Below are 27,123 nucleotides of genomic sequence, written 5' to 3'. Positions count from 1 at the left end.
GGGGTAGGGTGGAAGGTATGTGGGTGAGGGGGTAGAGTGTCAAGTAAGTGGGTGAGGGGGTAGCCTGTCAGGTAAGTGGTTGAGGGGGTAGGGCGGAAGGCAAGTGAGTGAAGGCTTAACATGTCAGGTAAATGGGTAAGGGGGCAGAGTGTCCAGCAAGTGGTAGAGAGGGTAAAGTATCAGGTAAGTGGGTGAAGGGTTAGAGTGCCATTGTGTGTGTGTGAGGTTGTAGAGTGTAAGGTAAGTGGGTGAGGGGGTAGAGTTTCAGGCAATTGGGAGAGGGGGTGGAGTGTCAGGCAAGTGGTAGAATGGGTAGAGTATCTGGTAAGTGGGTGAGGGGTTAGATTGTCAGTCAAGTGGGTGAGGGGGCAGAGTGTCAGGCAATTGGGCAAGGGGATAGTGTCAGTTAAGCGGGCGTGGCGATATAGTGTCAGGCAATTGGGTCAGGGTTATGGTGGCAGGCAAGTTAATGAGGAGTTGGGGTGGCAGGAAAGTGGGTGAGGGGGTAATGTGTCAGGTAAATATATGAGGTAGAAGGGTGTCAGGCAAGTGGGCGAGGGTAGATTGTCAGGAACGAAGTTGAGGGTGTACTGTGTCAGGTAAGTGGGTGAGGGGCTAGGGTGTCAGGCAAGTGGGTGAGGAGGTAAGGTGTCAGTCAATTGGGTGAGGGGGTAGAGTGTCAGGCAAGTGGGTGAGGTGGTAGCGAGGCAGGCAAGTTGATGAGGGAGTAGTGTGGCAGGGAAGGGGGTGAGGGGTTTGACTGTCAGGTAAGTTGGTGAGGGGGTAGAGTGTCAGATACGTGCATGAGGGGTGAGGGTATCAGGTAAGCGGGTGAGGGGGGAAGAGTGTCAGATAAGTGGGTGAGGAGGTAGCGTATCAGGTAACTGGGCATGGGGTAGAATGCCAGGTAAGTGGGCAAGGGGGTAGAGTGGCAGCCAATTGGGTGTGGGGGTAGAGTGTCTGTCAATTGGGTGAGGGGTTAGAGTGTCAGGCAAGTGGATGAGATGGTAGAGAGGCAGGCAAGTTGATGAGGGGTTAGGGTGACAGGCAATAGGGTGAGGGGGTAGTGTGGCAGGCAAGGGTGTGAGGGGGTAGTGTGTCAGTTAATTGGATGAGGGGGTAGAGAGTCGGGTAAATGGGTCAGGGTTAGGGTGGCAGGCAAGTTGGTGAGAGGGTGGGGTGGCCGGCAAGTGGGTGATGGGGTAAATTGTCAGGTAAGTGGGTGAGGGGGTAGGGTGGGAGGCAAGTGGTTGAGGGGGTAGGGTTTCAGGCAAGTGGGTGATGGGGCAGTGTGACTTGTAAGTTGGTGAGGGGAAGGGTGTCAGGTAAGTGCGTGAGGGGGTTGAGTGTCTAGTAAGTGGGTGAGGGGGTAGGGTAGCAGGCAATTGGGTGTCTCGATAAGTAGGTGAGAGGTTAGGGCGGCATGTATGTGGGTGAGGGGGAAGAATGTCAAGTAAGTGGTTGAGGTAGTAGTGTGTCAGGCAATTGGGCGAGAGGGTAGAGTATTAGGTAATTGGGTGAGGGGTTAGCGTGTCAGGTAAGTGGGCGAGTGGCAGAGTGACAGGTAAGTGGGTGAGGATGTAGAGTGTCAGGTAGGTGGGTGAGGGGGTAGAGTGTCAGGTAGGTGGGTGAGGGGGTAGAGTGTCAGGTAGGTGGGTGAGGGGGTAGAGTGTCAGGTAAGTGGGTGAGGGGGTAGGATGGCAGGCAATTGTGTGAGGGGTTAGAGTGGCAGGTAAGTTGGTGAGGGGGCAGATGTCAAGTAAGTTTGTGAGGAACTAGGGTGGCAGGGAATGGGCGAGGGGGTAGATTGTCAGGTAAGTGGGTGAGTGGGTAGGGTGTCAGGAAAGTGATTGAGGAGGTAGATTGTCAGGCAAGTGGGTGCGGGTTTAAGGCGTCAGGCAATTGGGTGAGGAGTTAGGGTAAAAGGCATGTGGGTGAGGAGGTAGTGTGGCATGCTTGTGGGTAAGGGGGTAGAGTGTCAGGCAAGTGGGCCAGGGGATAGAGTGGCGGGTAAGTGGGTGAGGGTGATTTTGTGGCAGGCAAGTGGGTGAGCGGATAAGCTGTCAGACAAGTGGGCGAGGGGATAGAGTGGTGGGTAAGTGGGTGAGGGAGTAGAGTCTCAGGTAAGTGGGTGAGGGTGTAGGGTGTCAGGTAAGTGGGTGAGGGTGTAGGTTGGTAGGCAAGTAGGCGAGGGGGTAAAGGAGCAGGTAATTGGGTGAAGGGGTAGAGTGGCAGTTAAGTTGGTGAGGGAGTAGATTTGTGTGAAGAAGCAGGTTGTCCAGCAAGTGGGTGAGTGGGTAGGGTGGCAGGCAAGAGGGAGAGGTGTTACATAGCCAGGTAAGTGGGTGAGGTTCTAGGGTGGCAGGCCAACGCACGAGAGGGTAGAGTGCCAGGTAAGTGGGTGAGGGGAAAGTGTGGCAGGCAAGTGGGTGAGGGTGTAGTCTGGCAGGGAAGTGGGTGAGGAGGTAGGGTTGCAGGAAATTTGGTGAGGGGGGTAGAGTGGCAGGCAGGTGTGTGAGGGGGTAGAGTGTCAGGTAAGTGGGTGAGGGGGCAGAGTGTCTCGATAAGTAGGCAAGGCGGAGGGCAGCAGGTATGTGGGTGAGGGGGTAGAGTGCCAAGGAAGTGGGGAAGGGGGTAGAGTGTCAGGTAAGTGGGTGAGGGGGTAGAGTGTCAGGCAATTGGGCGAGAGGGCAGAGTGTCAGACAAGTGGGAGAGAAGGTAGAGTATCTGGTAAGTGGGTGAGGGGTTAGAGTGTCATTGTAAGTGGGTGAGGGGGTAGCGTGTCAGATAAGTGGGTGAAGGGGTAGAGTGTCAGGCAAGTGAGTGAGGGCTTAGCGTGTCAGGTAAGTGGGGAAGGGGGCAGAGTGTCCAGCAAATGGTAGAGAGGGTAGAGTATCAGGTAAGTGGGTGAGCGGGTAGAGTATCAGGTAAGTGGATGAGGGGGTAGAGTGTCAGTTTAGTGGGTGAGGGGGTAGAGTGTCAGGTAAGTTGGTGAGGGGGTAGATGTCAAGTAAGTTTGTGAGGAAGTAGGGTGGCAGGGAATGAACGAGGGTGTAGATTGTCAGGTAAGTGGGTGCGGGTTTTGGGTGTCAGGCAGTTGGGTGAGGAGGTAGGGTAGCAGGTATGTGGGTGAGGAGGTAGTGTGGCATGCATGTGGGTAAGGGGGTAGAGTGTCAGGCAAGTGGGCAAGGGGTTAGAGTGGCGGGTAAGTGGGTGAGGTTGTTTTTGTCGCAGGCAATTGGGTGACGGGATAAGCTGTCAGGCAAGTGGGTGAGGGGATAAGGTGTCAGGCAAGTGGGTTTTGGGGTAGGGTGATAGGTAAGTGTTTGAGGGGGTAGCATGCCAGGGTAAGTGGGTGAGGGAGTAGGGTGTCAGGTAAGTAGGCGAGGGTGTAGGGTGGCAGGCAAGTGGGTGACGGGGGTAGGGTTGCAGGCAGGTTGGTGAGGAGGTAAGTTGTCAAGTAAGTGGTGAGGGGGTAGAGTGGCAGTTAAGTTGGTGAGTGGGTAGGGTGGCAGGCAAGTGGGTGACGGGGATAGGGTTGCAGGAAAGTTGGTGAGGAGGGTAGAGTGGCAGGCAAGTGTTTGAGGAGGTAAGTTGTCAAGTAAGTGGTGAGGGGGTAGAGTATCAGGTAAGAGGGTGAGCGGGTCGAGTATCAGGTAAGTGGGTGAGGGGGTAGAGTATCAGGTAAGTGGGTGAGGGGGTAGAGTTTCTCGATAACTAGGGGAGGGGGTAGGGTGGAAGGTATGTGGGCGAGGGGGTAATGTGTCAGATAAGTGAGTGAGGGGGTAGCGTGTCAGGTAAGTGGTTGAGGGGGCAGAGTGTCAGACAAGTGGTAGAGAGGGTCGGGTACCTGGTAAGTGGGTGAGAGGTTATAGTGTCATTGTAAGTGGGTGAGGGGGTAGCGTGTCAGGTAAGTGGGTGAGGGAGTAGTGTGTCAGGCAAGTGGGTGAGGCGTTAGAGTGTCAAGGAAGTGGGTGAGGTTGTAGGGTGGCTGGCATGTTGTTGACGGGGTAGGGTGGCTGTCAAATAGGTTAGGGGGTCATGTGTCAGGCAAGTGTGTGAGGGGGTAGGATGTCAGGTAAGTGGGCGAGGGTGTAGAGTGTCAGGTAAGTGAGTGAGGGAGTAGCGTGTCAGGTAAATGAGGAAGGGGGCAGAGTGTCCGGCAAGAGGTAGAGAGGGTAGAGCATCAGGTAAGTGGGTGAGGGGTTAGAGTGTCATTGTAAGTGTGTGAGGGAGTAGGTTGTCAGGTAAGTGGGTGAGGGGATAGAGTTTCAGGCAGTTAGGTGAGCGGGTAGAGTAGCAGCTAAGTGAATGAGGGGGTAGAGTGTCAGTTTAGTGGGTGATGGGTTAGAATGTCATGTTTCTCTTTCTCTCAAGTGCTAAGGAACGCAAGCTCCAACAACTCATCGACACCAACACCCATCTGGGACCCTCCACCCCTGCTTCTCCCTCCGTCCTCACCCCATCTTCCAATCCCAGCCCCAGCCGCGTATTCACTATACCCCCTGACCTTCCCCTCTCCGATGCTGAACGTTCAGTGCTCAGCAAAGGACTTAGTTTCATACCTTTACGCCCTCATCTCAATGAATTTCGGGCTCGGCATGATGCTGAACTCTTCTTCCGCCGTCTTCGTCTCCGTGCTCACTTCTTTGGGCAGGAGTCCTCTCCCCGTTCAACGGATCCTTTTACCCACCTCCAATATTCTCCCTCCACTTGGACCCCTCCCTCTGGATTCTTACCTTCACTTGATCTTTTCATTGAGAACTGTCGGCGTGACATTAGCCGTCTCAATTTCTCTGCTCCTCTCACCCATTCTAATCTGTCTCTCTCTGAACTCACTGCACTCCGTTCTCTCAGGTCCAACCCCAACATTGTCATCAAACCCGCTGACAAGGGTGGTGCTGTTGTTGTCTGGCGCATTGACCTCTACCTCGCGGAGGCTGAGCGTCAACTCGCAGACATTTCCTCCTACCTCTCCCTGGACCATGACCCCACCACAGAACATCAAGCCATTGTTTCCAGGATTGTCACTGACCTCATCTCCTCTGGAGATCTTCCTCCCACAGCTTCCAACTTGATAGTCGCCCAACCTCAGACGGCCCGCTTCTACCTCCTACCCAAAATCCACAAACAGAACTGTCCTGGCAGACCGATCGTGTCAGCCTGTTCCTGCCCCACGGAACTCATTTCTCGTTATCTTGACTCCCTTCTCTCTCCCCTTGTCCAGTCCCTTCCCACCTACATCCTTGATTCCTCTGACACCTTACGTCACATCAACAATTTCCAGTTCCCTGGCCCCAACCGCTTCCTCTTCACCATGGATGTCCAATCCCTCTACACTTCCATCCCCCACCAGGATGGTCTGAGGGCCCTTAGCTTCTTCCTTGAACAGAGGCCCCAACAATCCCCATCCACCACTACTCTCCTCCGTCTGGCTGAACTTGTTCTCACACTGAACAATTTCTCCTTTAACTCCTCTCACTTCCTCCAAATAAAAGGTGTGGCTATGGGTACCCGCATGGGCCCCAGCTATGCCTGTCTCTTTATGGGGTATGTGGAACATTCCTTGTTCCAGTCCTACTCCGGCCCCCTCCCACAACTCTTTCTCCGGTACATCGATGATTACTTCGGTGCTGCTTCATGCTCTCGTCGGGACCTGGAAAAATTTATTAATTTTGCTTCCAATCTCCACCCCTCCATCATTTTCACATGGTCCATCTCTGACACTTCTCTTCCCTTCCTTGACCTCTCTGTCTCAATTTCTGATGATAGACTGTCCACCAATTTCCATTACAAGCCTACCGACTCCCACAGCTACCTCGACTACAGCTCCTCACACCCCGCTTCTTGTAAAGACTCCATCCCATTCTCTCAGTTCCTTCGCCTCCGTCGCATCTGTTCTGATGACGCTACCTTCAAAAACAGCTCCTCTGACATGTCCTCCTTCTTCCTTAACCGAGGTTTTCCATCCACGGTGGTTGACAGGGCCCTCAACCGTGTCCGGTCCATATCCCGCGCATCCTCCCTCATGCCTTCTCCTCCTTCCCAGAAACATGATAGGGTTCCCCTTGTCCTCACTTATCACCCCACCAGCCTCCGCATTCAAAGGATCATCCTCCGCCATTTCCGCCAACTCCAGCATGATGCCACCACCAAACACATCTTCCCTTCACCCCCCCCGGCGGCATTCCGCAGGGATTGTTCCCTCCGTGACACCCTGGTCCACTCCTCCATCACCCCCTACTCCTCAACCCCCACCTATGGCACCTCCCCATGCCCACGCAGAAGATGCAACACCTGCCCCTTCACTTCCTCTCTCCTCACCGTCCAAGGGCCCAAACACTCCTTTCAAGTGAAGCAGCATTTCACTTGCATTTCCCCTAACTTAGTCTACTGCATTCGTTGCTCCCAATGCGGTCTCCTCTACATTGGAGAGACCAAACGCAAACTGGGCGACCGTTTTGCGGAGCACCTGCGGTCTGTCCGCAAGAAAGACCCAAACCTCCCTGTCGCTTGCCATTTTAACACTCCGCCCTGTTCTCTTGCCAACATGTCTGTCCTTGGCTTGCTGCATTGTTCCAGTGAAGCCCAACGCAAACTGGAGGAACAGCACCTCATCTTCCGACTAGGCACTTTACAGCCTTCCGGACTGAATATTGAATTCAACAACTTTAGATCTTAAACTCCCCCTCCCCCCATCCCCACCCCGTTTCTCCCCACCCTCCCCACCTCCCCCCCTTTTTTTTTCAATAATTTATATAGATTCTTCTTTCCCCACCTATTTCCATTATTTTTAAATCTAAAACTAAAACCTTGTTAGTCTGTCCACCCCACCCCCACTAGAGCTGTACTTTGAGTATCCTGTCTTCCATTCTTAATTAGCACTTTTCTTAGACGAATATCACCACCTTCAACACCTCTTTGACCCTTTTGTCTGTGACATCTTTTGATTATCTGCTCCTATCACTGCTTATCTCCACAATCACCTCACCCTCAACGTCTCTCTTCCCCACCCCGCCCACCCTCCCCCAACCCCCCCCCGCCCCCCCCACCCCCCCAACCCCGTCTTAAACCAGTTTATATTTCTCCCTTCTCCTAACTATGCTTCAGTTCTGCCGAAGGCCATGAAGGCTCGAAACGTTAACTAATTTCTTCTCCGCCGATGCTGCCAGACCTGCTGAGTTTTTCCAGGTAATTCTGTTTTTGTTTTAGAAAGTCATGTAAGTGGTCGAAGGGGTAGATGGTCAGGAACTAAGGCGAGGGGGTACTGTGTCAGGTAAGTGGGTGAGGGGGTAGGTTGTCAGGCATGTGGGTGAGGAGGTAGGGTGTCAGTCGATTGGTTGAGGGGGTAGAGTTGCAGGCAAGTGGGCGAGGGGGTAGAGTGTCAGGCAAGTGTGTGAGGTGGTAGAGTGTCAGGTAAGTGGGTGAGTGGGTAGGTTGGCTGGAAAGTGGGTGAAGTGTAGTGGGTCAGGAAGTGGGTGAATGGGTAGGGTGTCAGGCAAGTGTGTGAGGGGATAGAGTGTCAGGTAATTGGGTCAGGGTTAGGGTGGCAGGCAAGTTTCTGAGGGGGTGGGGTGGCAGGTAAGTGAGTGAGGGGATAGCGTGTCAGGTAATTGGGTCAGGGTTAGGGTGGCAGGCAAGTTGCTGAGGGGGTGGGGTGGCAGGTAAGTGAGTGAGTGGGTAGTGTGTCAGGTAAATGGGGGAGGGGGTAGATTGTCAGGAACTCAGGTGAGGGGGTACTGTGTCAGGTAAGTCGGTGAGGTAGTAGGGTGTCAGGCATGTGGGTGAGGAGATAGGGTGTCAGTCAATTGGGTGAGTGTGTAGAGTGTCAGGCAAGTGGGTGAGGTTGTAAAGCGGCAGGCAATTGGGTGAGCGGGTAGGGTGTCAGGCAACAGATTGAGGGGTTGTTGTGGCAGGCAAGTGGGTGAGGGGGTAGAGTGTCAGGCAAGTGGGCGAGGTGATAGAATGGCAGGTAAGTGGGTGAGGGGGTATGGTGGCAGGAAAGTGGGTGAGGGGGTAGCGTGTCAGTTAAGTGGGCGAGGGGGTAGAGTGTCAGGCAAGTGGGTAAGGGTGTAGGGTGTCAGGCAAATTGGAGAGGGCGTAGCATGGCAGGAAAGTGGGTGAGGGTATAGGGTGGCAAGCAAGGGGGTGAGGTGTTAGTGTGTCAGGTAAGTGGGTGAGTGGGTAGGGTGACAAGCAAGTGTGTGAGGGGGTAGATTGTCAGGTAAGTGTGTGAGGGGGTAGAGTGTCAGGTAAGTGGGTGAGCGTGTAGAGTGTCACGTAAGTGGGTGAGCGGGTAGAGTGTCAAGTAAGTTGGGGAGGAGGTAGAGTGTCTCGATAAGTAGGCGATGGGGTAGGGCGGCAGGTATGTGGGCGAGGGGGTAGACTGTCAAGTAAGTAAGTGAGGGTGTAGCGTGTCAGGCAATTGAGTGAGGGGGTAGCGTGTCAGTTAAGTAGTTGTGGGAGTAGAGTGTCAGGTAAGTGGGTGAAAGAGCAGAGTATCAGGCAAGTGGTAGAGAGGTTTGAGTATCAGGAAAGTGGGCGAGGGGGTAGAGTGTCAGCTAAGTGGGTGAGTGGGTAGGTTGGCAGGCAAATGGGTGAGGAGTAGTGGGTCAGGAAGTGGGTGAGTATTTTAGGTGTCCGGCAAGTGTGTGAGGGGATAGATTGTCAAGTAATTGGGTGAGGGGTTAGAGCGTGAAGAAAGTGGGTGAGGGGATAGGGTGTCAGGCCAGTGGGTGAGGGGGTAGAATGGCTGGTAAGTGGGTGAGGGAGTAGAGTTTCAGGTAAGTGTGTGAGGGGGTAGAGTGTCAGGCTCGTGTTTGACAGTGTCGAGTGACAGGTAGGTGGGTGAGGGGGTAGGGTGCCAGACAAGTGTGTGAGGGCGTTGCATGGGAGGCAAGTGGGTGAGGGGGTAGTGTGTCAGGTAAATGTGTGAGGGGGTAGATTGTATCGATAAGTAGTCGAGGGGGTAGGGCGGCAGGTATGCGGGTGAGGGGTTAGAGTGTCAAGTAAGTGGTTGAGGGAGTAGAGTGTCACGCAAGTGAGTGAGGGGGGTAGAGAGTTAGGTAAGTTGGTGATGGGGTAGATTGTCAGTCAAGTGAGTAAGGGGGCAGCGTGCCAGTTAAGTGGTTGAGAGGGCAGAGTGTCAGGTAAGTGGGCGAGGGTGTAGAGTGTCAGGTAAGTGGGTCATGGGGAAGGGTGTCAGGTAAATGTGTGAGGGCGTAGGGTTGCAAGCAAGTGGGTGAGGTGGTAGAGTGTCAGGATAGTGTGTGAGGGTGTAGGGTGGCTGTCAATTGGTTGAGGGTGTAGTGTGGCAGGCAAGTGGGTGAGGGGTTTGGGTGGCAGGAAAGTGTGTGAGGGGGTAGATTGTCAGGTAAGTGGGTGAGGTGGTAGAGAGTTAGGATAGTGGGTGGGGGTGTAGGGTGGCTGTCAAGTGGTTGAGGGGTTAGTGTGTCAGGTAAGTGGGTGAGGGGGTAGAGTGTCAAGCATTTAGGTGTGGGTGTAGAGTGTCAGGTAAATGGGGGAGGGGATAGGGTGCCAAGTAAGTGGGTGAGGGGCTAAAGTGGCAGGTAAATGGGGAGGGGTTAGGATGGCAGGTAAGTGGGCGAGGGGATGGGGCAGCGAGTGGGTGAGGGCTTAGAATGTCAGATTAGTCTGCGAGGGGGTTGAGTGTCAGGTAATTGGGTGAGGGGGTAGAGTATCAGGTAAGTGGGTGAGGGGTAGAGTGTGAGGAAAGTGAGTGAGGGGGTAGAGTGTCAGGCATGTGGGTGAGGGGGTAGCATGTCAGGTTAGTGGGTGAGGGGACAGGGTGGCAGGCAAGTGGGCGTGGGAGGTAGGGTGGCTGTCAGGTGGGTGAGGGGGTATGGTGGCAGGCAAGTGGGTGAGGGGGTAGTGTGTCAGGTAAGTGGGTGAGGGGGTACAATGCCAGGCAAGTGGGGTAGGGGGTAGTGTGTCAGGTAAGTGTGTGAGATGGTAGAGTGTCAGGTTAGTGGTTGAGTGGGTAGGATGGCAGGCAAGTGGTTGAGGGGCTAGTGTGTCAGGAAGTGGGTGAGGGGGTAGAGTGTCAGGTAATTGTGTGAGGGGCCAGAGTGTCAAGTAAATGGGTCAGGATTAGGGTGGCAGGGAAGTTGGTGAGGGGGTGGGGTGGCAGACAAGTGGGTGAGGGGGTAGATTGTCAGGAACTAAGGTGAGGGTGTACTGTGTCAGGCAAGTGGGTGAGGGGGTAGGGCGTCAGACAAGTGTATGAGGGCATTGCATGGGGGGCAAGTAGGTGAGCGGGTAGGGTGGCAGGCAAGGGGGTGTGGGGTTAGAGAGTCAGGTAAGTTGGTGAGGGGGTAGATTGTCAGTTAACTGGTTGAGGGGGTAGAATGTCAGGTAATTGGGTCAGGGGATAGCGTGTCAGGTAAGTGGGTGAGGCGATAGAGTGGCAGTCAAGTGGGTGAGCGGTTAGGGTGTCAGGCAATAGGTTGAGAGGGTATTTTGGCAGGCAAGTGGGTGAGGGGGTATAGTGTCAATCAAGTGGGTGAGGCAATAGAGTGGCAGGTAAGTGGGTGAGTGGGTATAGTGGGAGATATGTGGGCGAGGGGGCAGAGTGTCAGGTAATTGGGTTAGGGCGTAGATTGTCAGGTAAGTGGCTGAGTGGGTAGGGTGTCAGGCAATTGTGCGAGGGGGTAGATTGTCAGGTAACTGGGTGAGGGGGTAGAGTGTCAGTCAAGTGGGTGAGGTGGTAGATTGTCAGGTAGGTGGGTGGGTGCTTAGAGTGTCAAGCATTTAGATGTGGAGGGGGAGTGGGTAAGGTACTAGGCCATGGGGTGAGTGGGTAGGGTGGCAGGTAAGTGGGTGAGGGGGCAGATTGTCAGGTAAGTGAGCGAGGGGATGGGGGCATAGAGTGGGAGAGGGGTAGATTGTCAGATTAGTCTGTGAGGGGGTAGAGTGGCAGGTAGGTGGGTGAGGGTGTAGAGTGTCAGGCAAATGGGCGAGGGGGTTGAATGGAAGGTAAGTGGGCGAGGGGGTAGGTAGACAGGCAAGTGGGCGAGGGGCCATTGTGTCAGGAAAGTGGTAGAGAGGGTAGGGTATCTGGTAAGTGGGTGAGGGGTTTGAGGGTCAGTTAAGTGGGCGAGGGGGCAGAGTGTCAGCTAATTTGGCGAGGGGGTAGAATGTCAGGTAAGTGGACGAGGTTGTAGAGTGTCAGGCAAGTGGGTGAGGGTGTAGAGTGTCAGGTCAGTGAGTGACGGGGTAGGGAGGCAGATAAGTTGGCCAAGTGGTTGACGTGGTAGGGTGGCAGACAAGTGGGTGAGGGGGTAGAGTGTCATTTAAGTGGGTGAGGGGGTAGAGTGTCAGGTAAGTGGGGGAGGGGACAGAGTGTCAGGTAAGTGGTTGAGGGGGTAGAGTGTCAGGTAAGTTGGAGAGGGGGGTAGATGTCAAGAAAGTGTGTGAGGAAGTTGGGTATCAGGCACGTGGGCGAGGGGGTAGATTGTGAGGTCAGTGGGTGAGGGGGTAGGTTGGCAGGAAAGTGGGTGAGGGGGTTGGGTGGCAGGAAAGTGGGTGAGAGGGTAGGGTGTCAGTTAAATGGGCAAAGGCATAGGGTGGGAGGCAAGTGGGTGAGGGGGTAGTGTGTCTTGATAAGTAGGCGAGGGGGTAGGGCGGCATGAATGTGGGTTAGGGGGTAGAGTGTCAGGAAGTGGGTGAGGGGGTAGAGTGTCATTTAAGTGGGTGACTGGGTAGAGTTTCAGGTAATTGTGTGAGGGGGTAGTGTGTCAGGTAAGTGGGCCAGGGATTAGAGTGTCAGGTAAGTGGGCAAGGGGGTAGAGTGTCATGCTAGTGGGTGAGTGTGTAGAGTGCCAGATAAGTGGGTGAGGGGGGAGAGTGTCAGGTAATTGGTGAGGGGGCAGAGTGTTAGGTAAGTGGGTGAGGGGGCAGAGTGTTAGGTAAGTGGGTGAGGGGGTAGAGTGTTAGGCAAATGGAAGAGAGGGTAGAGTATCAGGAAAGTTGGTGAGGGGTTAAAGTGTCAGGTAACTGGGTGAGGGGGTAGAGTGTCAGGCAAGTGGGTGAGGGCTTCGCATGCCAGCCAAGTGGATGAGGGGATAGCGTATCAGGTTAGTGGGTGAGGGAATTGGGTGGCAGGCAAGTGGGTAAGGGAATAATGTGTCATGTAAGTGGGTGAGGGGATAGCGTGTCAAGTTAGTGGGTGAGGGAATTGGGTGGCAGGCAAGTGGGTGAGGGGGTAGAATGGCAGACAAGTGGGTGAGGGGGTAGGGTGGCAGGCATGTGGATGAGGGGGTAGGGTGGCCAGCAAGAGGGTGTGGGTGTAGAGTGTCAGGGAAGTGGGTGAGTGTGTAGGGTTGCTGGCAAGTGGTTGAGGGGGTAGTGCAGCAGGAAAGTGGGTGATGGGCTAGGGTGTCAGTTAAATGCGTGAGGGGGTACAACGTCAGGCAAATGGGATAGGGGTTAGAGTGTCAGGTAATTGGGTGAGGGGTAGGGTAGCATGCAAGTGGGTGAGGGGGTTGAGTGTCAGGTAAGTGGGTGAGGGGGTAGGGTGGCAGGCAAGTGGGTGAGGGTAATTGTGGCAGGCAAGTTGGGGAGGGAGTAGTGGGTCAGGTAAGTTCGTGATGTGGTAGAGTGTCAGGTTAGTGGGTGAGTGGGTAGGGTGGCAGGCAAGTGGGTGAGGGGGGTAGTGGGTCAGGAAGTGTGTGAGTGGGTGGGTTGTCAGGCAAGTGGGTGAGGGGGTAGAATGTGAGGTAATTGGGTAAGGGGGTAGAATGTCAAGTAAATGGGTCAGGGTTAGGGTGGCAGGCAATTTGGTGAGGGTGTGGGTTGGCAGGCAATTGGTGATCGGGTAGTGTGTCAGGTAAATGGGTGAGGAGGTAGGGTGTCAGGCAAGTGGGCAAGGGTGTAGATTGTCAGGAGCTAAGTTGAGGGGGTACTGTGTCAGGTAAGTGGGTGAGGGGGTAGGGTTTCAGGCATGTGGGTGAGGAGGTAGGGTGTCAGTCGATTGGGTGAGGGGGTAGAGTGGCAGGCAAGTGGGTGAGTGGGTATTATGGCAGCCAAGTGGGTGAGTGGGTAGAGTGTTAGGTAAGTGGGTGTGGGGGCAGAGTGGCAGTTAAGTGGGTGACGGGGTAGAGTGTCAGGTAAGTGGGTGTGGGGGCAGAGTGGCAGTTAAGCGGGTGAGGGGGTAGAGTGTCAGGTAAGTGGGTGGCTGGTTACGGTGTCAGATAAGTGGGTGAGGGTGTAGCTTGTCAGATAAGTGGGTGAGGGTGTAGGGTGGCAGGTGAGTTTGTGAGGGGGTAGGGTGGCAGGAAAGTGGGTGAGGGGGTTGGGTGGCAGGTAAGTTTGTGAGGGGGCAGATTGTCAGGTAAATGGATGAGGGCGTAGAGTGTCAGGTTAGTCTGCGAGGGGGTAGAGTAGCAGGTAAATGGGGGAGGGGGGAGAGTGTCAGGCAAAAGGGAGAGGAGTTTGAGTGGAAGGTAAGTGGGCGAGTGGGTAGAGTGTCATGCATGGGGGTGATGGGTTAGAGTGTCAGATAAGTGGGTGAGTGGGTAGGGTGTCAGGTAAGTGGGGGAGGGGGTAGAGTGTCAGGTAAGCGGGTGGGTGTTTAGGGTGTCAGACAAGTGGGCGAGGGTGTAGCTTGTCAGATAATAGGGTGAGGGGGTAGGGTGGCAATTATGTGGGCAAGGGGGTAGGGTGGCAGGAAAGTGGGTGAGGGGGTATATTGTCAGGTAGGTGGGTTTAGCGGGTAGAATGTCAAGCATTTAGGTGAGGGATTAGACTGTCAGGTAAATGGGGGAGGAGGTAGGGTGGCAGGTAAGTGGGTGAGAGGTTTGGGTGGCAGGTAAATTTGTGAGGGGGCAAATTGTCAGGTAAATGGGTGAGGGTGTAGAGTGTCAAGTTAGTCTGTGAGGGGGTAGAGAAGCAGGTAAATGGGGGAGGGGGGAGAGTGTTAGGCAAAAGGGCGAGGGGGTTGAGTGGAAGGTAAGTGGGCGAGGGGGTAGGATGACAAGCAAGTGGGCGAGGGGTCAGTGTGTCAAGCAAGTGTGTGAGGAGTTGTAGTGGCAGGTAAGTAGGTGAGGGTGTAGAGTGGCAGGTTAGTAGGTGAGAGGGTATAATGCCTGGCAAGTGGGTGAGGGGGTAGAGTGTCAGGCAATTGGGCGAGGGGGTAGAGTGGCAGGTAAGTGGGTGAGGGGGCAGAGTGTCACTTAAGTTGGTGAGGGTGTAGATGTCAAGTACGTTTGTGAGGAAGTAGGGTTTCAGCAAAGTGGGCGAGGGGTTAGATTGTCAGGTAATTGGGTGAGGGGGTAGGGTGTCAGATAAGTGGGCGAGGGGTTAGATTGTCAGGTAAGTGGGTGAGGGTGTAGGGTGTCAGGTAAGTGGGTGAGGGGGTAGATTGTCAGTTAAATGGCTGAGGGTGTAGGGTGGCAGGTAAGTGGGTGAGTGGGTAGAGTGATAGGTAAGTGGGTGAGGGGGTAGAGTGGCAGGTAAGTGGGTGAGGGGGTAGGTTGTCAGGCAGGTGGGCGAGGGGGTAGAGCATCAGGTAAGTGGGCAAGTGGTTAGGGTGGCAGGTGGGGGGTGAGTGGATAGGGTGTGTTGGGGCTGGTGTGTTGTTATGGTGGTTGGAGGGTACTTTGCTCTCGGGGGGATATTGGGGAGGTCGGGGGTAATCTGGAGGGGCATTTGGGGTGGTGTTCGGGTCGGGTATCATTGGGGACCAGGGGTGTTCATCGCGACAGGTGGGTAGGGGAGGGGGTTGTCCCGGGTATATTTGTGGGTTGGGGGTTTTAGTTGTCTAGTTACCCAGGAGTTAGAACTGGTTTTAATCCTCCTAATGTTTCCCGGGTAACATTTCCAATCAGAAAGTCGGAATGATCGGAAGTCTCCGGGCTTTAAGTCAGAGTTTCAGAGGCTTCCAGGCACAGGGTAATTGCCCATCACAAGTTCAGACTTCCTGCATAATTCCCTTGTAGTCAGTGTGTAGGGAATTCCGAGGGGTTCCCCAGTGCATCTTGGCCTGTGCCTCCGGGGTACCGGAGATCGGAAGTTCTGGGCCAATGGATCAGACGTCCAAAAGCTTGGCCAAAGATGTTGACTTTAAGGAGTGTCTTAAAGGAGGAAAGTGAGGGAGAGACGGGGAGAGGTGTAGGGAGGGAATTCCAGATCTTGGGGCCCAGACAGCTGAAGGCACGGCCACCAATGGTGGAGCGATTCTGATTAGGAATCCACCAGAGGCCAGGATTAGAGGAGCGCAGATATCTCGGAGGGTTGTAGGGCTGGAGGAGATTCCAGAGATAGGGAGGGGCAGTGTAATGGATGGAATTGAAAACAAGGATGGGAATTGTAAAATCAGGATGTTGCTTGACCAGGAGATCAAGGACCAATGTAGGTCAGTGAGCACAGGGGTGACAGGGGAACGGGACTCGCTGTGAGTTAGGACACGGGCAGCAGAGTTTTGGATGACCCCAAGTTTACGGAGGGTAGAATGTGGGAGAGCAGACAGGAGTGTATTGGAATAGTCACTTCCAGGGGAAACGAAGGCAGGGGTGAGGGCTTCAGCAGCTGATGAGCTGAGACTGGGGTGAAGTCGAGCGATGTTATGGAGGTGGAAATAGGCGCTCTAAGTGATGTGACGAATATGAGGTCGGAAGCTCATCTCAGGGTCAGATGTTACCCCAAGGTTGTGAACAGACGGGTTTAATCTCAGACTGTTACCGGGGAAAGGGATGGAGTCAGGAGTTAGAGAACAGAGTTTGGAGTGGGGACTGAAAACAATGGCTTCAATCTTGCCAATATTTAATTGTAGGATTTCCTGTTCATCCAGTACGGGATGTGGGAAACGCAGTCTGATAATTTAGCAACAGTGGAGGAGTTGAGAGAGGTGGTGGTGAGGTAGAGCTGGGGGTCTTCAGCGTACATGTGAAAACTAACGCTATGCTTTCGGATGATGTGTCCGAGGGGCAGCATGTAGATGAGAAATAGGAGGGGCCAAGGATCGATCCTTGGGGGACACCAGAGGTAATGGAGCAGGGACAGTTTTAGCAGCTGAGAGGAGGAGCCGGGAGTGTTTGGAGCGCTCCAGCCAGATCTGGCGGTGATGGATAAACCAGTTTCAAGTCTGCCTCCCTTGGATTAAGAGAGTGGAGATGAGGGTTGTAGCAGGGGGAAGAGCCAGGGTGAGGGAGAGGAATGGTTTTATTGGGGACTAGGATATGAAAGGTGGAGGTGAGGGTGAGGATGAGTAAATCAGTAGCTGCAGAAATGTTGTGGTGATCGGAGGGCCAGAGACGAGATCGTTGGGATTTTGAAAGTGCAGTTGTAAGTGAATTGGGGAATAGGTTTTTCCAGGGATGGATACAGAAGGGGGTAGGGTTGTGCTGTGGAAGGGGGATGTGGGTGGGGAGTGATACAAGGAAGTGATCAGAGATGGTCTTATCTGTGATTGAAACTATAGGAGTAGCGAGACCACGTGAGATGGGAAGGTCACGGGGGAGGTCGTGAATATGGTTTGGGGAATTGTGATTGTGATGATTTAATCCCAGCAACTTCCAGTTTCTTTTCTGTTTTTAATCTTGTAAATTCAAGAGATTTGAGATCAAACTGATCATTTTAAAATGATTGATAATTGTCTTTGAACCAAATCTTCTGTTGATGTGTCATTGATTGACAGGTCAGCAGCCAATCAGGACAATCACTTGCTGAAATGCAGCCAATCATCTGATGGGGAGGTGGGACATTTCCAAAGCACTGACCAGACAGAGACTGAATATTCTTAATGTTTATTACCTTTTACACATTGACATTTACAGAAAAAAGACTTGAATAAACAGCCCAGCCAGACGAAGCTGGAGAAATTCACAGGGAGAATGGAGATTTATTAAAACACTTGTGGAGATTTTCTCAAGAACATGAGAATCCTGTCCCTTTAAACAGTGACTAAACCTTAAATTGTAACTGCAGGGTGAGCAGGAAGGGGTCTGGTTTACTGAAGCAGACACTTCGGAGGGTCACATTATTTTTGTACAGCTGACAGTCTTCAGCATCTTAGAGAGGTTTAATTTAGCATCACGAGATTAAACTGTCCCATTAAACACTCCCAGGGCAGGTACAGCACGGGGTTAGATACAGAGTAAAGCTCCCTCTACACTGTCCCCATCAAACACTCCCAGGGCAGGTACAGCATGGGGTTCGATATGGAGTAAAGCTCCCTCTACACTGTCCCCATCAAACACTCCCAGGGCAGGTACAGCACGGGGTTAGATACGGAGTGAAGCTCCCTCTACACTGTCCCAATAACGTGCCTTAACCCCTGACCCTCAGAAGTGTCTCAGAGCCGGTCCCGGGAAGGAAGACAGTTGTAATTCGGTGCTGACAATGACCTTTGCCCTCCCAGCTCACCCCTGTTCTATTTAAAGTTGTGTCTCCTCTGTGGACTGTCTCTAACACTCTACGCACATTCTGATCTCCTGATGCTCTTGCTGAGGGGAGAGGAGAGGCTCTCGTGGGTGACGACACAGGAGAAGCGGGCGTTGGACTCCCAGCCGGAGCCAGAGAGGGTCAGCAGGCTGCTGACGCTGTAGGTGCTGTCCGAAGCTCGCAGGTAGTTGCTGGTCTGAACCCCGTCCGAAATGGCTGCACCGTCCTTCTTCCACTCCACCTTCACCTCATCGGGATAGAAGTGATTGGCAAGGCACACCAGGGTGGCAGAGCCCTTGGTCTTGACCTCCTCCGGGGAGGGGGGCAGCAGGGTCAGTGTGGGTGGTGACTTCTCTCTGCCTGAAAGAGAAAAGAAGGAAGTTTAATCACTGTCTTTATAATGAATTTCAACTTCCCGAATATTAACTGGGATCAGATCTGTGTAAATGTATAGATGATGTAAAGTTCTCATAATCCATCCAGGTGAATTCTTTTAGCCCGATTGTAAAAAACCCAACAATAGAAGGGGCAGTTTTAGACAATTTCAGGGAATGAATCTGGGCAGTTGGAAGGTGTATCAGTGGGAGAGTATCTGGGTAATAGTGATCATAATTCAGTTAGATTTAGAGCAGTTTTGGAAAAGGATAAAGCTAGACCAAGTGTAAAAGTTGTAAATTAGGGAAAGGCCAATTTAACTAAGCTGCGATTTGCAGAAATACACAGGAAACAGCAACTTGAAGGTAAATCAGTGCCAGAGCAGTGGGAGGTTTTCATGGAGGAGAATTGTGAAATATTGGATGGGATATAAATAGTGCGGAATTCTCCCAGATTTGCACAAAGGGCAATGGTGGGTGGGAGAAAGATTGTTTTACATCTCCTGTGCCCTTGCCACTCTCAGTCATTCCTCCAAGTGATGTTCAACATGGAGGAGCACTGATTCATCAAATGAGGGAGGGTGGTACGTGGTAATCAGGAGGAGGTTTCCTTCCCCATGTTTGACCTGATGCCATGAGACTTCATGGGGTCCGGAGTTGATATTGAGGACTCCCAGAGCAACTCCCCACTGACTGCATGCCACAGTGTTGCCACCTCTGCTGGGTCTGTCCTGTCGGTGGGACAGGACATACCCGGGGATGGTGATGGTGGAGTCTGGGACATTATCTGTAAGGTATGATTCTGTGAGGATGACTATGTCAGGCTGTTGCTTGACTGGTCTGTGAGACAGCTCTTCCAATTTTGGCACTAGCCCCCAGATGTTAGCAAGGGGGACTTTGCAGGGTCAATGGGGCTGAGATTGCCGTTGTTGTTTCCGGTGCCTAGGTAGATGCCGGGTGGTCCGTCCGGTTTCATTCTTTTTTTGTGACTTTGTCGCAGTTTCTAACAACTGAGTGGGGGCTGGGCCACTTCAGAGGGCATTTAAGAGCCAACCACATTGCTGTGTGGCACACAGCAACACCTGGAAAATTGCCCAGGTATGTCCTGTACACAAAAAGCAGGACAAATCCAACCTGGCCAATTACCGCCCCATCAGTCTACTCTCCAACATCAGTAAAGTGATGGAAGGGGTCATCAACTGTGCTATCAAGTGGCACTTGCTCAGCAATAACCTGCTCACTGAGGCCCAGTTTGGGTTCTGCCAGGGCCACTCAGCTCCTGACCTCATTACAGCCTTAGTTCAGACATGGACAGTGGAGCTGAACTCCCGAGGTGAGGAGAGACTGACTGTCATTGATATCAAGGCCGTATTTGACTGAGTGTGGCGTCAAGGAGCCCGAGCAAAACTGGAGTCAAAGGGAATCAGGGGGAAAACTCTCTGTGGGTTGGAGTCATACCTAGCACAAAGGAAGATGGTTGTGGTTGTTGGAGGTCAGTCATCTCAGCTCCTGGACATCACTGCAGGAGTTCCTCAGGGTAGCATCCTCGGCCCAACCATCTTCAGCTACTTCATCAATGACCTTCCTTCCATCATAAGGTCAGAAGTCGGTGTGTTCGCTGATGATTGCACAATGTTCAGCATCATTCATGACTCCTCAGATACTGAAGCAGTCCCTGTCCAAATGCAGCAAGATCTGAACAATATCCAGGCTTGGGCTGACAAGTGGCAAGTAACATACTTACCACACAAGTGCCAGGCAATGACCATCTCCAACAAGAGAGAATCCAACCATCGACCCTTATGTCCAATGGCATTACCATCACTGAATCCCCCACTATCAACATCCTGGGGGTTAGCATTGAGCAGAAACTGAAGTGGACTAGCCATATAAATACTGTGGCTACAAGAGCAAGTCAGAGGCTAGGAATCGTGTGACGAGTAACTCACCTCCTGACTCTCCAAAGCCTGTCCACCATCTACAAATCACAAGTCAGGAAAGTGTTGGAGTACTCTCCACTTGTCTGGATGAGTGCAGCTCCAACAACACTGAAGAAGCTGGACACCATATTTAAACTACATCCGTGCGCACACTTCTCAATGCTTGCAGTCCGGGGCTGCTCCGGTGAAGACATGGCCCCAAAAGCCAAGCAGAGTGCAGCCCCCGATTCAGTGACACATTCCTGGGATGCCTTCTGGACACTGTGGAGGCCCATCCTGATGTCCTCTACCCTCGCTCTGGCCGCAGGAGAGCCATCAGTTTCAGATTTTTGGCTGTCTCACCATATTATTCCCACTGCTCACCATGACGCCTGACACCAATGGGGTCGGAAAATTCCGGCCATAGTGAGAGAGGAAATATTAATTGTTGGAAAATATTCTGAGGGACATTTTAATCATCTTTGAGAAAGATACGACCAAGGACAGTCAACATGGACTTGTTAAGGGAAAGCCGTGTCTGACTAACTTGCTTGAATTTTTTGAGGGGGTAACAAGGAGGGTTGATGAGGGGAGCGAGTTTGACGTGGTCTATGCGGATTTTAGCAAGACTTCTGACAAGGTTCCACATGACAGACTGCTCAGAAAATTAAAAACTCATGGGATCCCAGGGAAAGGGGCAAGTTGTGTTTCCAGTGAGTTGAGTGGCAGGAGGTAAAGGTTTGATGTTAAGCTGGTTAAATCATATTGGACTGTTACTTAGACATTTGTAAAGAGGGTTTCCACAAATTCAGCACGGAAATGGTTAATATTAAGAGTGCTTAAACACTCAGTGTCCCTCTAAGACCCTGTTAAGCTGTCAGGAAGCTCTCACTATTGATCAGTCTGTCCGGGGGAAACAGGTACAGCATTAACAATCCTCAGATCACACACACATCGAGAGAACTTTATCCCAGAATGTTGGAGCACACTTGGATCAACCCACTTCAGAAAGGATTCAGATTGGGTGTCATAGAATAAAATCATAGAAAGTTTCTGGCGCAGAAAGAGGCCACTCGGCCCATCAGGTCTGTGCCCACTGAAATACGAGCCGTCCGGCCGAATCCCACTTTCCAGCATTTGGTCCGTAGTCCTCCAGGTTCAGGCTCTTGAGGTTCATATCCAGACACCTTTTAAATGGGTTGAGCTTTTCTGCCTCTGTGACCCTTTCAGGCAGTGAGTTCCAGAGCCTCATCTCCCATCTAATCTTTCTCCCAATCACTTTAAATCTATGCCCCCTAGTCACTGACCTCTCTGCTAAAGTAAATAGGCCCGTCCCATCCAATCTATCCAAGCCCCTCATAATTTTGTACATCTCAATCAAATCTCCCCTCAGCCTCCTCTGTTCCAAGGAGAACAACCCCAGCCAATCCAATCTCTCCTCATAGCTGCAATTTTCCTGTCCTGGCTACATCCTGGTTAAATCTCCTCTGTTCCCTCTCTAATGCAATCACATCCTTCCTGTAATGAGGTGACCAGAACTGCGCACTGTACTCAAGTTGTGGCCTAACTAATAATTTATACAGATCCAGCATAACCTCCTTGCTCGATACCTCGGCTAATGATAGAAAGGATTCCATGTTCCTTCTTAACCACCTTATCGACCTGTTCTGTTACCTTCAGGAGTCTGGACATTCACCCCAAAGTCCGTCACTTCCTCTACACCTCCCAGTATCTTCCCATTTATTGTGTATTCCTTTGCCTTGTTTGACCTCCCCAAATGCATTACCTCACACTTCTCTGGGGGGAATTCCATTTGCCACTTTTCTTTCCACTGGACCAGTCCATTGATATCTTCCTGCAGCCTACAACAATCCTCCTTGTTATCTACCATGTAGCCAATTTTTGTGTCGCCTGTAAACTCCTTGATCAACTCCTACATTTATGTCCAAATCATTAATATATACACAAAAAGCAGGGGACCTAGGCCAGAGGCCTGCAGACCCACACTGGTAACAGCCTTCCAGTCACTAAAACATCATCAATAATTACCCTTTGTTCCCGGCCCCTGAGCTAATTATGTATCTAATGGGCCCCATTCCCATGGACCCCATTGGCTTTTATTTTATTAACCAGTCTGCCATGTGGAACCTGCTCAAAAACCTTTCTGAAATCCATGTAGATAACATCAACTACACTACCCTCATCAATCCTCCGTGTTACTTCCTCAAAAAAGATGAACAAATTAGTCAGACATGACCGTCCCTTATCAAACCTATGCTGACTGTTCTGGATTAATCTGTGCCTTTTTAAGCGACAGTTTATCCTGTCCATCAGAATTGATTCCAATTATTTGACCACCAACGAGGACACAATGACAGGCCTGTAATTATTCGGTCTATCCCTCGCTCCCTTTTTAAACAAAGGTACAACATTATCAGACCTCCAATCCTCCGGCCCCTCACCTGTATCCAGTGAGGATTGGAAAATGAGGTTCAGACCCTCCACAATTTCCTCCCTGGTTTCTGTTAACAGCCTGGGGCACATTTCACCAGGCCCTGGTGGTTAATCCACTCTCAAGGATGCTAATCCCCCTCATACTTACTCTCTTCCTATGTTTATCATATCCAATATTTCACACTCCTCCTCCATAGTGACAATGTCTACATTGTTCCCTTTCTTTTGTGAAGACAGACGCAAAGTATTCATTCAGAACCATACCCACATTCTCCACCTCCTCACATAGGTTACCTTTTTGGTCTTTTATTGGCACTACTCGTCCCATAGTTATCCTCTTACTCTTAATGTATTGAGAAAACAGCTTTGGGTGTAGAAGGTTCTAGATTTCATTTAAAACCTTGCCGGCCAACATTGGGGCCACGTCAAGGGTGAGGCTTAATTTCTTTCAGAGTCCGGGGGTCAGACAGGGTCAGTGTGAGGTCAATGGCACCTCACAGGGTCAACATAAGAAATCTCCAAATTCAAAAAAAGGCTTGCATTTCAATGGCACCTGTCACCACCTCAGGATGTCCCAGAGTGTTCCAGAGCCAACTGTGCACAGTAAGATCCCAGATAGCGGATCGACAATGGCCAGATAATCAGATGAGTAGTGATGTAGATTGAGGGATAAATATTGTCCAGGAAACCAGGGGGGATCACCCCTGCTGTTCTTCTCAAAGCACCGTGGGATATTTGACATCCTCCTGAGAGGGCAGACCTCAGTTTGTCTCATCTGAAAGACGGCTCCTCTAACAGTGCAGCCCTCCCTCAATACTGCACTGGAGTCTCAGCCTGGATTATGTGCTCAAGTCTCTGGAGTGGGATTTGAACCCACAACTTTGTGACTCTGAGGGGCTGGTGCTAACCACTGAGGCAAGGCCAACACCTCACGGTCCAATAGCCTACCATGTTCAACCTCCCGGCTCACACTTGGAGGAATGAGCCCACTTGGGGAGGGTGGAGCTGTTCCCCAGTCAGAGACAGTGTCTTCAGGAGAGAGATGGAGAGCAGATTCCGGGAGGCCTGGAGTCTAGAGGGTGACATTTAAACATTCAGGGGAAACGGAGAGTCTCCCCAAAACCCTGGAACACTGAAGCCACTGGATTGTGGGCCCTGCTCTACCTGTTTGTCATCAGAACCTTGCCTAGAGATAACCAGGGAGTGGAGAGAGCAGAGTTCAAGCTGGGGGAGGTGGGACCTCGGTGTCTCACTGTGCTGGTGCTGTGATCAGTTATATCAGAGACTGTGAGAGGGAGCCAGAGCTCATATCAAACTCTGCCCGTGTCTGTCACACTGAGACTGACAGGAGTCTAGTGAGTGATTTCACTCCATGGTGCAGCAATGTCAGCACAGTCTGCAAACGTGCAGATCTCCTCGAGACGGTGGGTAAAAGTTGGTTATTTATATCTTGCTGCTTAAAGGGGGGAATGTAATGAAAGAAATACAGCTGGGCACCCTGTTATACACAGTGTTGTTCACTAAACCATTTCATTCACTGCAGCTCCTCACTAACACCTTCAACTATTCAGCATTAGTGTTTGAGAAAGTTTCAGTATTGAAAGGGTTAATAAGGGAGGATTGGGGTTTACTTACTCAGTCTGAGCTTGGTTCCTTTACCGAACGTACCCACACTGAGAGCTTCCAGTGCAGGGGCTGTACAAAAACCTCTGCTCTCTGCTTCACTCAGTCACTCTGACCCTCTCCCTGTCTCTCACTCACACTCACCTTTAACTCACTCTCACCCTCTCTCTGTCTCTCACTCACACTCACCTTTAACTCACTCTCACCCTCTCCCTGTCTCTCACTCACACTCACACTCACCTTTAACTCACTCTCACCCTCTCCCTGTCTCTCACTCACACTCACCTTTAACTCACTCTCACCCTCTCCCTGTCTCTCACTCACACTCACCTTTAACTCACTCTCACCCTCTCCCTGTCTCTCACTCACACTCACCTTTAACTCACTCTCACCCTCTCCCTGTCTCTCACTCACACTCACACTCACCTTTAACTCACTCTCACCGTCTCTCTGTCTCTCACTCACACTCACCTTTCACTCACTCTCACCCTCTCCCTGTCTCTCACTCACACTCACCTTTAACTCACTCTCACCCTCTCCCTGTCTCTCACTCACACTCACCTTTAACTCACTCTCACCCTCTCCCTGTCTCTCACTCACACTCACCTTTAACTCACTCTCACCCTCTCCCTGTCTCTCACTCACACTCACCTTTAACTCACTCTCACCCTCTCCCTGTCTCACACTCACACTCACCTTTAAATCTTTCTCTCTATCTCTCTTTCTCTGATTGTCTCTCTCTCTTTTTTTCTCTCTCTCCCACTCTCTCTGAATTCTGTGCAGCTGTGCTTGAGAAATTTGAGAACTTGAACATTTTATGATAAATCTCCCAGTCGGTCTTCAAATGTGGACATGGAAAAAAGGTAAACTTGAGGCCTTCAGTGGGTGGTGGACACCACAGGGACTGGAGTGTGTAGTGGACAGTGAAAATAATTTGTTCAGTTCCCTTTCTTGTGTTTATTATATATTCAATATAATTGTGTCAGTACAGGAGGTGGGACTGTGTGTCCATTATTATATATTCTATATAACTGTGGGATGTGTCAGTACAGGAGGTGGGACTGTGTGTCCATTATATATTCTATATAACTGTTGGATGTGTCAGTACAGGAGGTGGGACTGTGTGTCCATTATTACATATTCTATATAACTGTGGGATGTGTCAGTACAGGAGGCGGGACTGTGTGTTTATTATTATATATTCTATATAACTGTGGGATGTGTCAGTACAGGAGGTGGGACTGTGTGTCCATTATTATATATTCTATATAACTGTGGGATGTGTCAGTACAGGAGGCGGGACTGTGTGTCCATTATTACATATTCTATATAACTGTGGGATGTGTCAGTACAGGAGGTGGGACTGTGTGTCCATTATTATATATTCTATATAACTGTGGGATGTGTCAGTACAGGAGGCGGGACTGTGTGTCCATTATTACATATTCTATATAACTGTGGGATGTGTCAGTACAGGAGGTGGGACTGTGTGTCCATTATTATATATTCTATATAACTGTGGGATGTGTCAGTACAGGAGGTGGGACTGTGTGTCCATTATTATATATTATGTATAACTGTGGAATGTGACAGTACAGGAGGTGGGACTGTGTGTCCATTATTATATATTCTATATAACTGTGGGATGTGTCAGTACAGGAGGTGGGACTGTGTGTCCATTATTATATATTCTATATAACTGTGGGATGTGTCAGTACAGGAGGTGGGACAATTTGTCCATTATTATATATTGTATATAACTGTCGGATGTGTCAGTACAGGAGGTGGGACTGTGTGTCCATTATTATATATTCTATATAACTGTGGGATGTGTCAGTACAGGAGGTGGGGCTGTGTGTCCATTATTATATATTCTATATAACTGTGGGATGTGTCAGTACAGGAGGTGGGACTGTGTGCCCATTATTATATATTCTGTATAACTGTGGGATGTGTCAGTACAGGAGGTGGGACTGTGTGTCCATTATTATATATTCTATATAACTGTGCGATGTGTCATTACAGGAGGTGGGACTGTGTGCCCATTATTATATATTCTATATAACTGTGGGATGTGTCAGTACAGGACGTGGTGCTGTGTGTATCGAGGTTTTTGTAAGGCTCTGTATCACTGTGTATGCTGAGCTGCTATACATGTAGCTCTGACAGTAATAATCAGCGACATCCTCATTCTGTACATTGCTGATTGTCAGGGTGAATTGAGTGCCAGATCCAATGCCGGTGAATCGCTCCGATGTTCCTGTGAATCGAGTTGTTGCCGAATAGATCAGGAGAGTGGGTTTCTGTCCTTCTCGCTGCTGGTACCAACTCACATAGCTAGCAGACTGACTGGCCGTACAGGTGATGGTGGCCGTCTGGCCCAGGCTCACTGACAGCACCGGGGGAGACTGGGTCATGGTGATGTCCCCACTGATACCTGAGGGGTAATAGAGAAACAGAGTGAAGTAAGAACTGTTACACAAAGAGCCTGTAAAATGAGATATTGTTAGAGACATTGACCATTCCTCTGCTTTCAGCATTTTCCCTTCAATCACAAGTCAGTCGAATTGGATGGAAATGGAGAGCAGGAAAATATTCACGGTGGAAGGAGAGAGATTTGTACCTGCGATGCAGAATGCCAGAGGCCAGATGATCTGGATGGATGAAATCATGGTGTCTGCTCCTGTCCCTGTGCCTGGTCACTGATAAACTCTCTCTTCACTGGGCTCAGCTTTATAAAGCTGCAGCCTGTCAGAGTCTCACTGGCTGTTCCTCTGTATGTAAATGGTATCACCCATATAAAACCACGTCAGCACCTTTCACTTCCTCTTCAACTCCCTCCTTCTGCCTCTCTCTCAACCCTTCCTTCTGTCTGTCTCTGTCCCTCTCTCTCGTTCCTGCCTCTCTCTCTCTCGCTCTGTCTCTCTCTCGGTCTCTCTCTATCTCTCTCTTTGTCTCTCCCCCTCCCCACACCCCAAGCTCTCTCTCACTCACTTTTTGCTCTCCCTCCATGCCTCTCTCTCCTCTCTCTCTCTCTTTCTCTCTCTCTCTCTCTCTCTGCCTCCTCATCTCTCTCCCACCCTCCATCGTTCTGGAATTCTCTAACTGATCTCTATAACAGGCGTTATTACTGGAGTTTGGAACACTTTGATTTTTGGTGCAGCAGTTAAATGCTTCCCTCCCTCTCTCACTCGGTCTCACAGTCTCCACCTCGCTCTCTCTTTGCCACAGTCTCCCAGGGGGAACACAGTGAAATGAAGGGGAAAACTCCCTCTGCTCTGCCCCACCGATGGACGTGAACCCTTGACCCCAGAAGCATGTCTTCTCCTGGAGTAAGGCCCCATTTCCCACAT

The 27,123-nt window shown here is 51.3% G+C and overlaps 1 gene segment (V, D, J or C); it reads right to left on the bottom strand.

The window, feature by feature from the left end:
- Positions 1 to 26,481, bottom strand: part of LOC144692521 (Ig kappa chain V region Mem5-like) — a 179,919-nt gene extending 153,438 nt beyond the window's left edge. The window contains 4 exon segments of the V gene segment in view: positions 17,217 to 17,760; positions 23,783 to 23,827; positions 25,917 to 26,207; positions 26,394 to 26,481. Coding sequence covers positions 17,432 to 17,760; positions 23,783 to 23,827; positions 25,917 to 26,207; positions 26,394 to 26,442 — 714 coding nt within the window.
- Positions 26,482 to 27,123: the final 642 nt, after the last annotated feature.

Source organism: Cetorhinus maximus, chromosome 17 (genome assembly GCF_964194155.1).
Source record: "Cetorhinus maximus chromosome 17, sCetMax3.hap1.1, whole genome shotgun sequence".
NCBI lineage: Eukaryota > Metazoa > Chordata > Chondrichthyes > Lamniformes > Cetorhinidae > Cetorhinus > Cetorhinus maximus.
The sequence above is the reverse complement of the archived record's forward strand: the minus strand, read 5'-3'. Positions and strand labels throughout refer to the sequence as shown.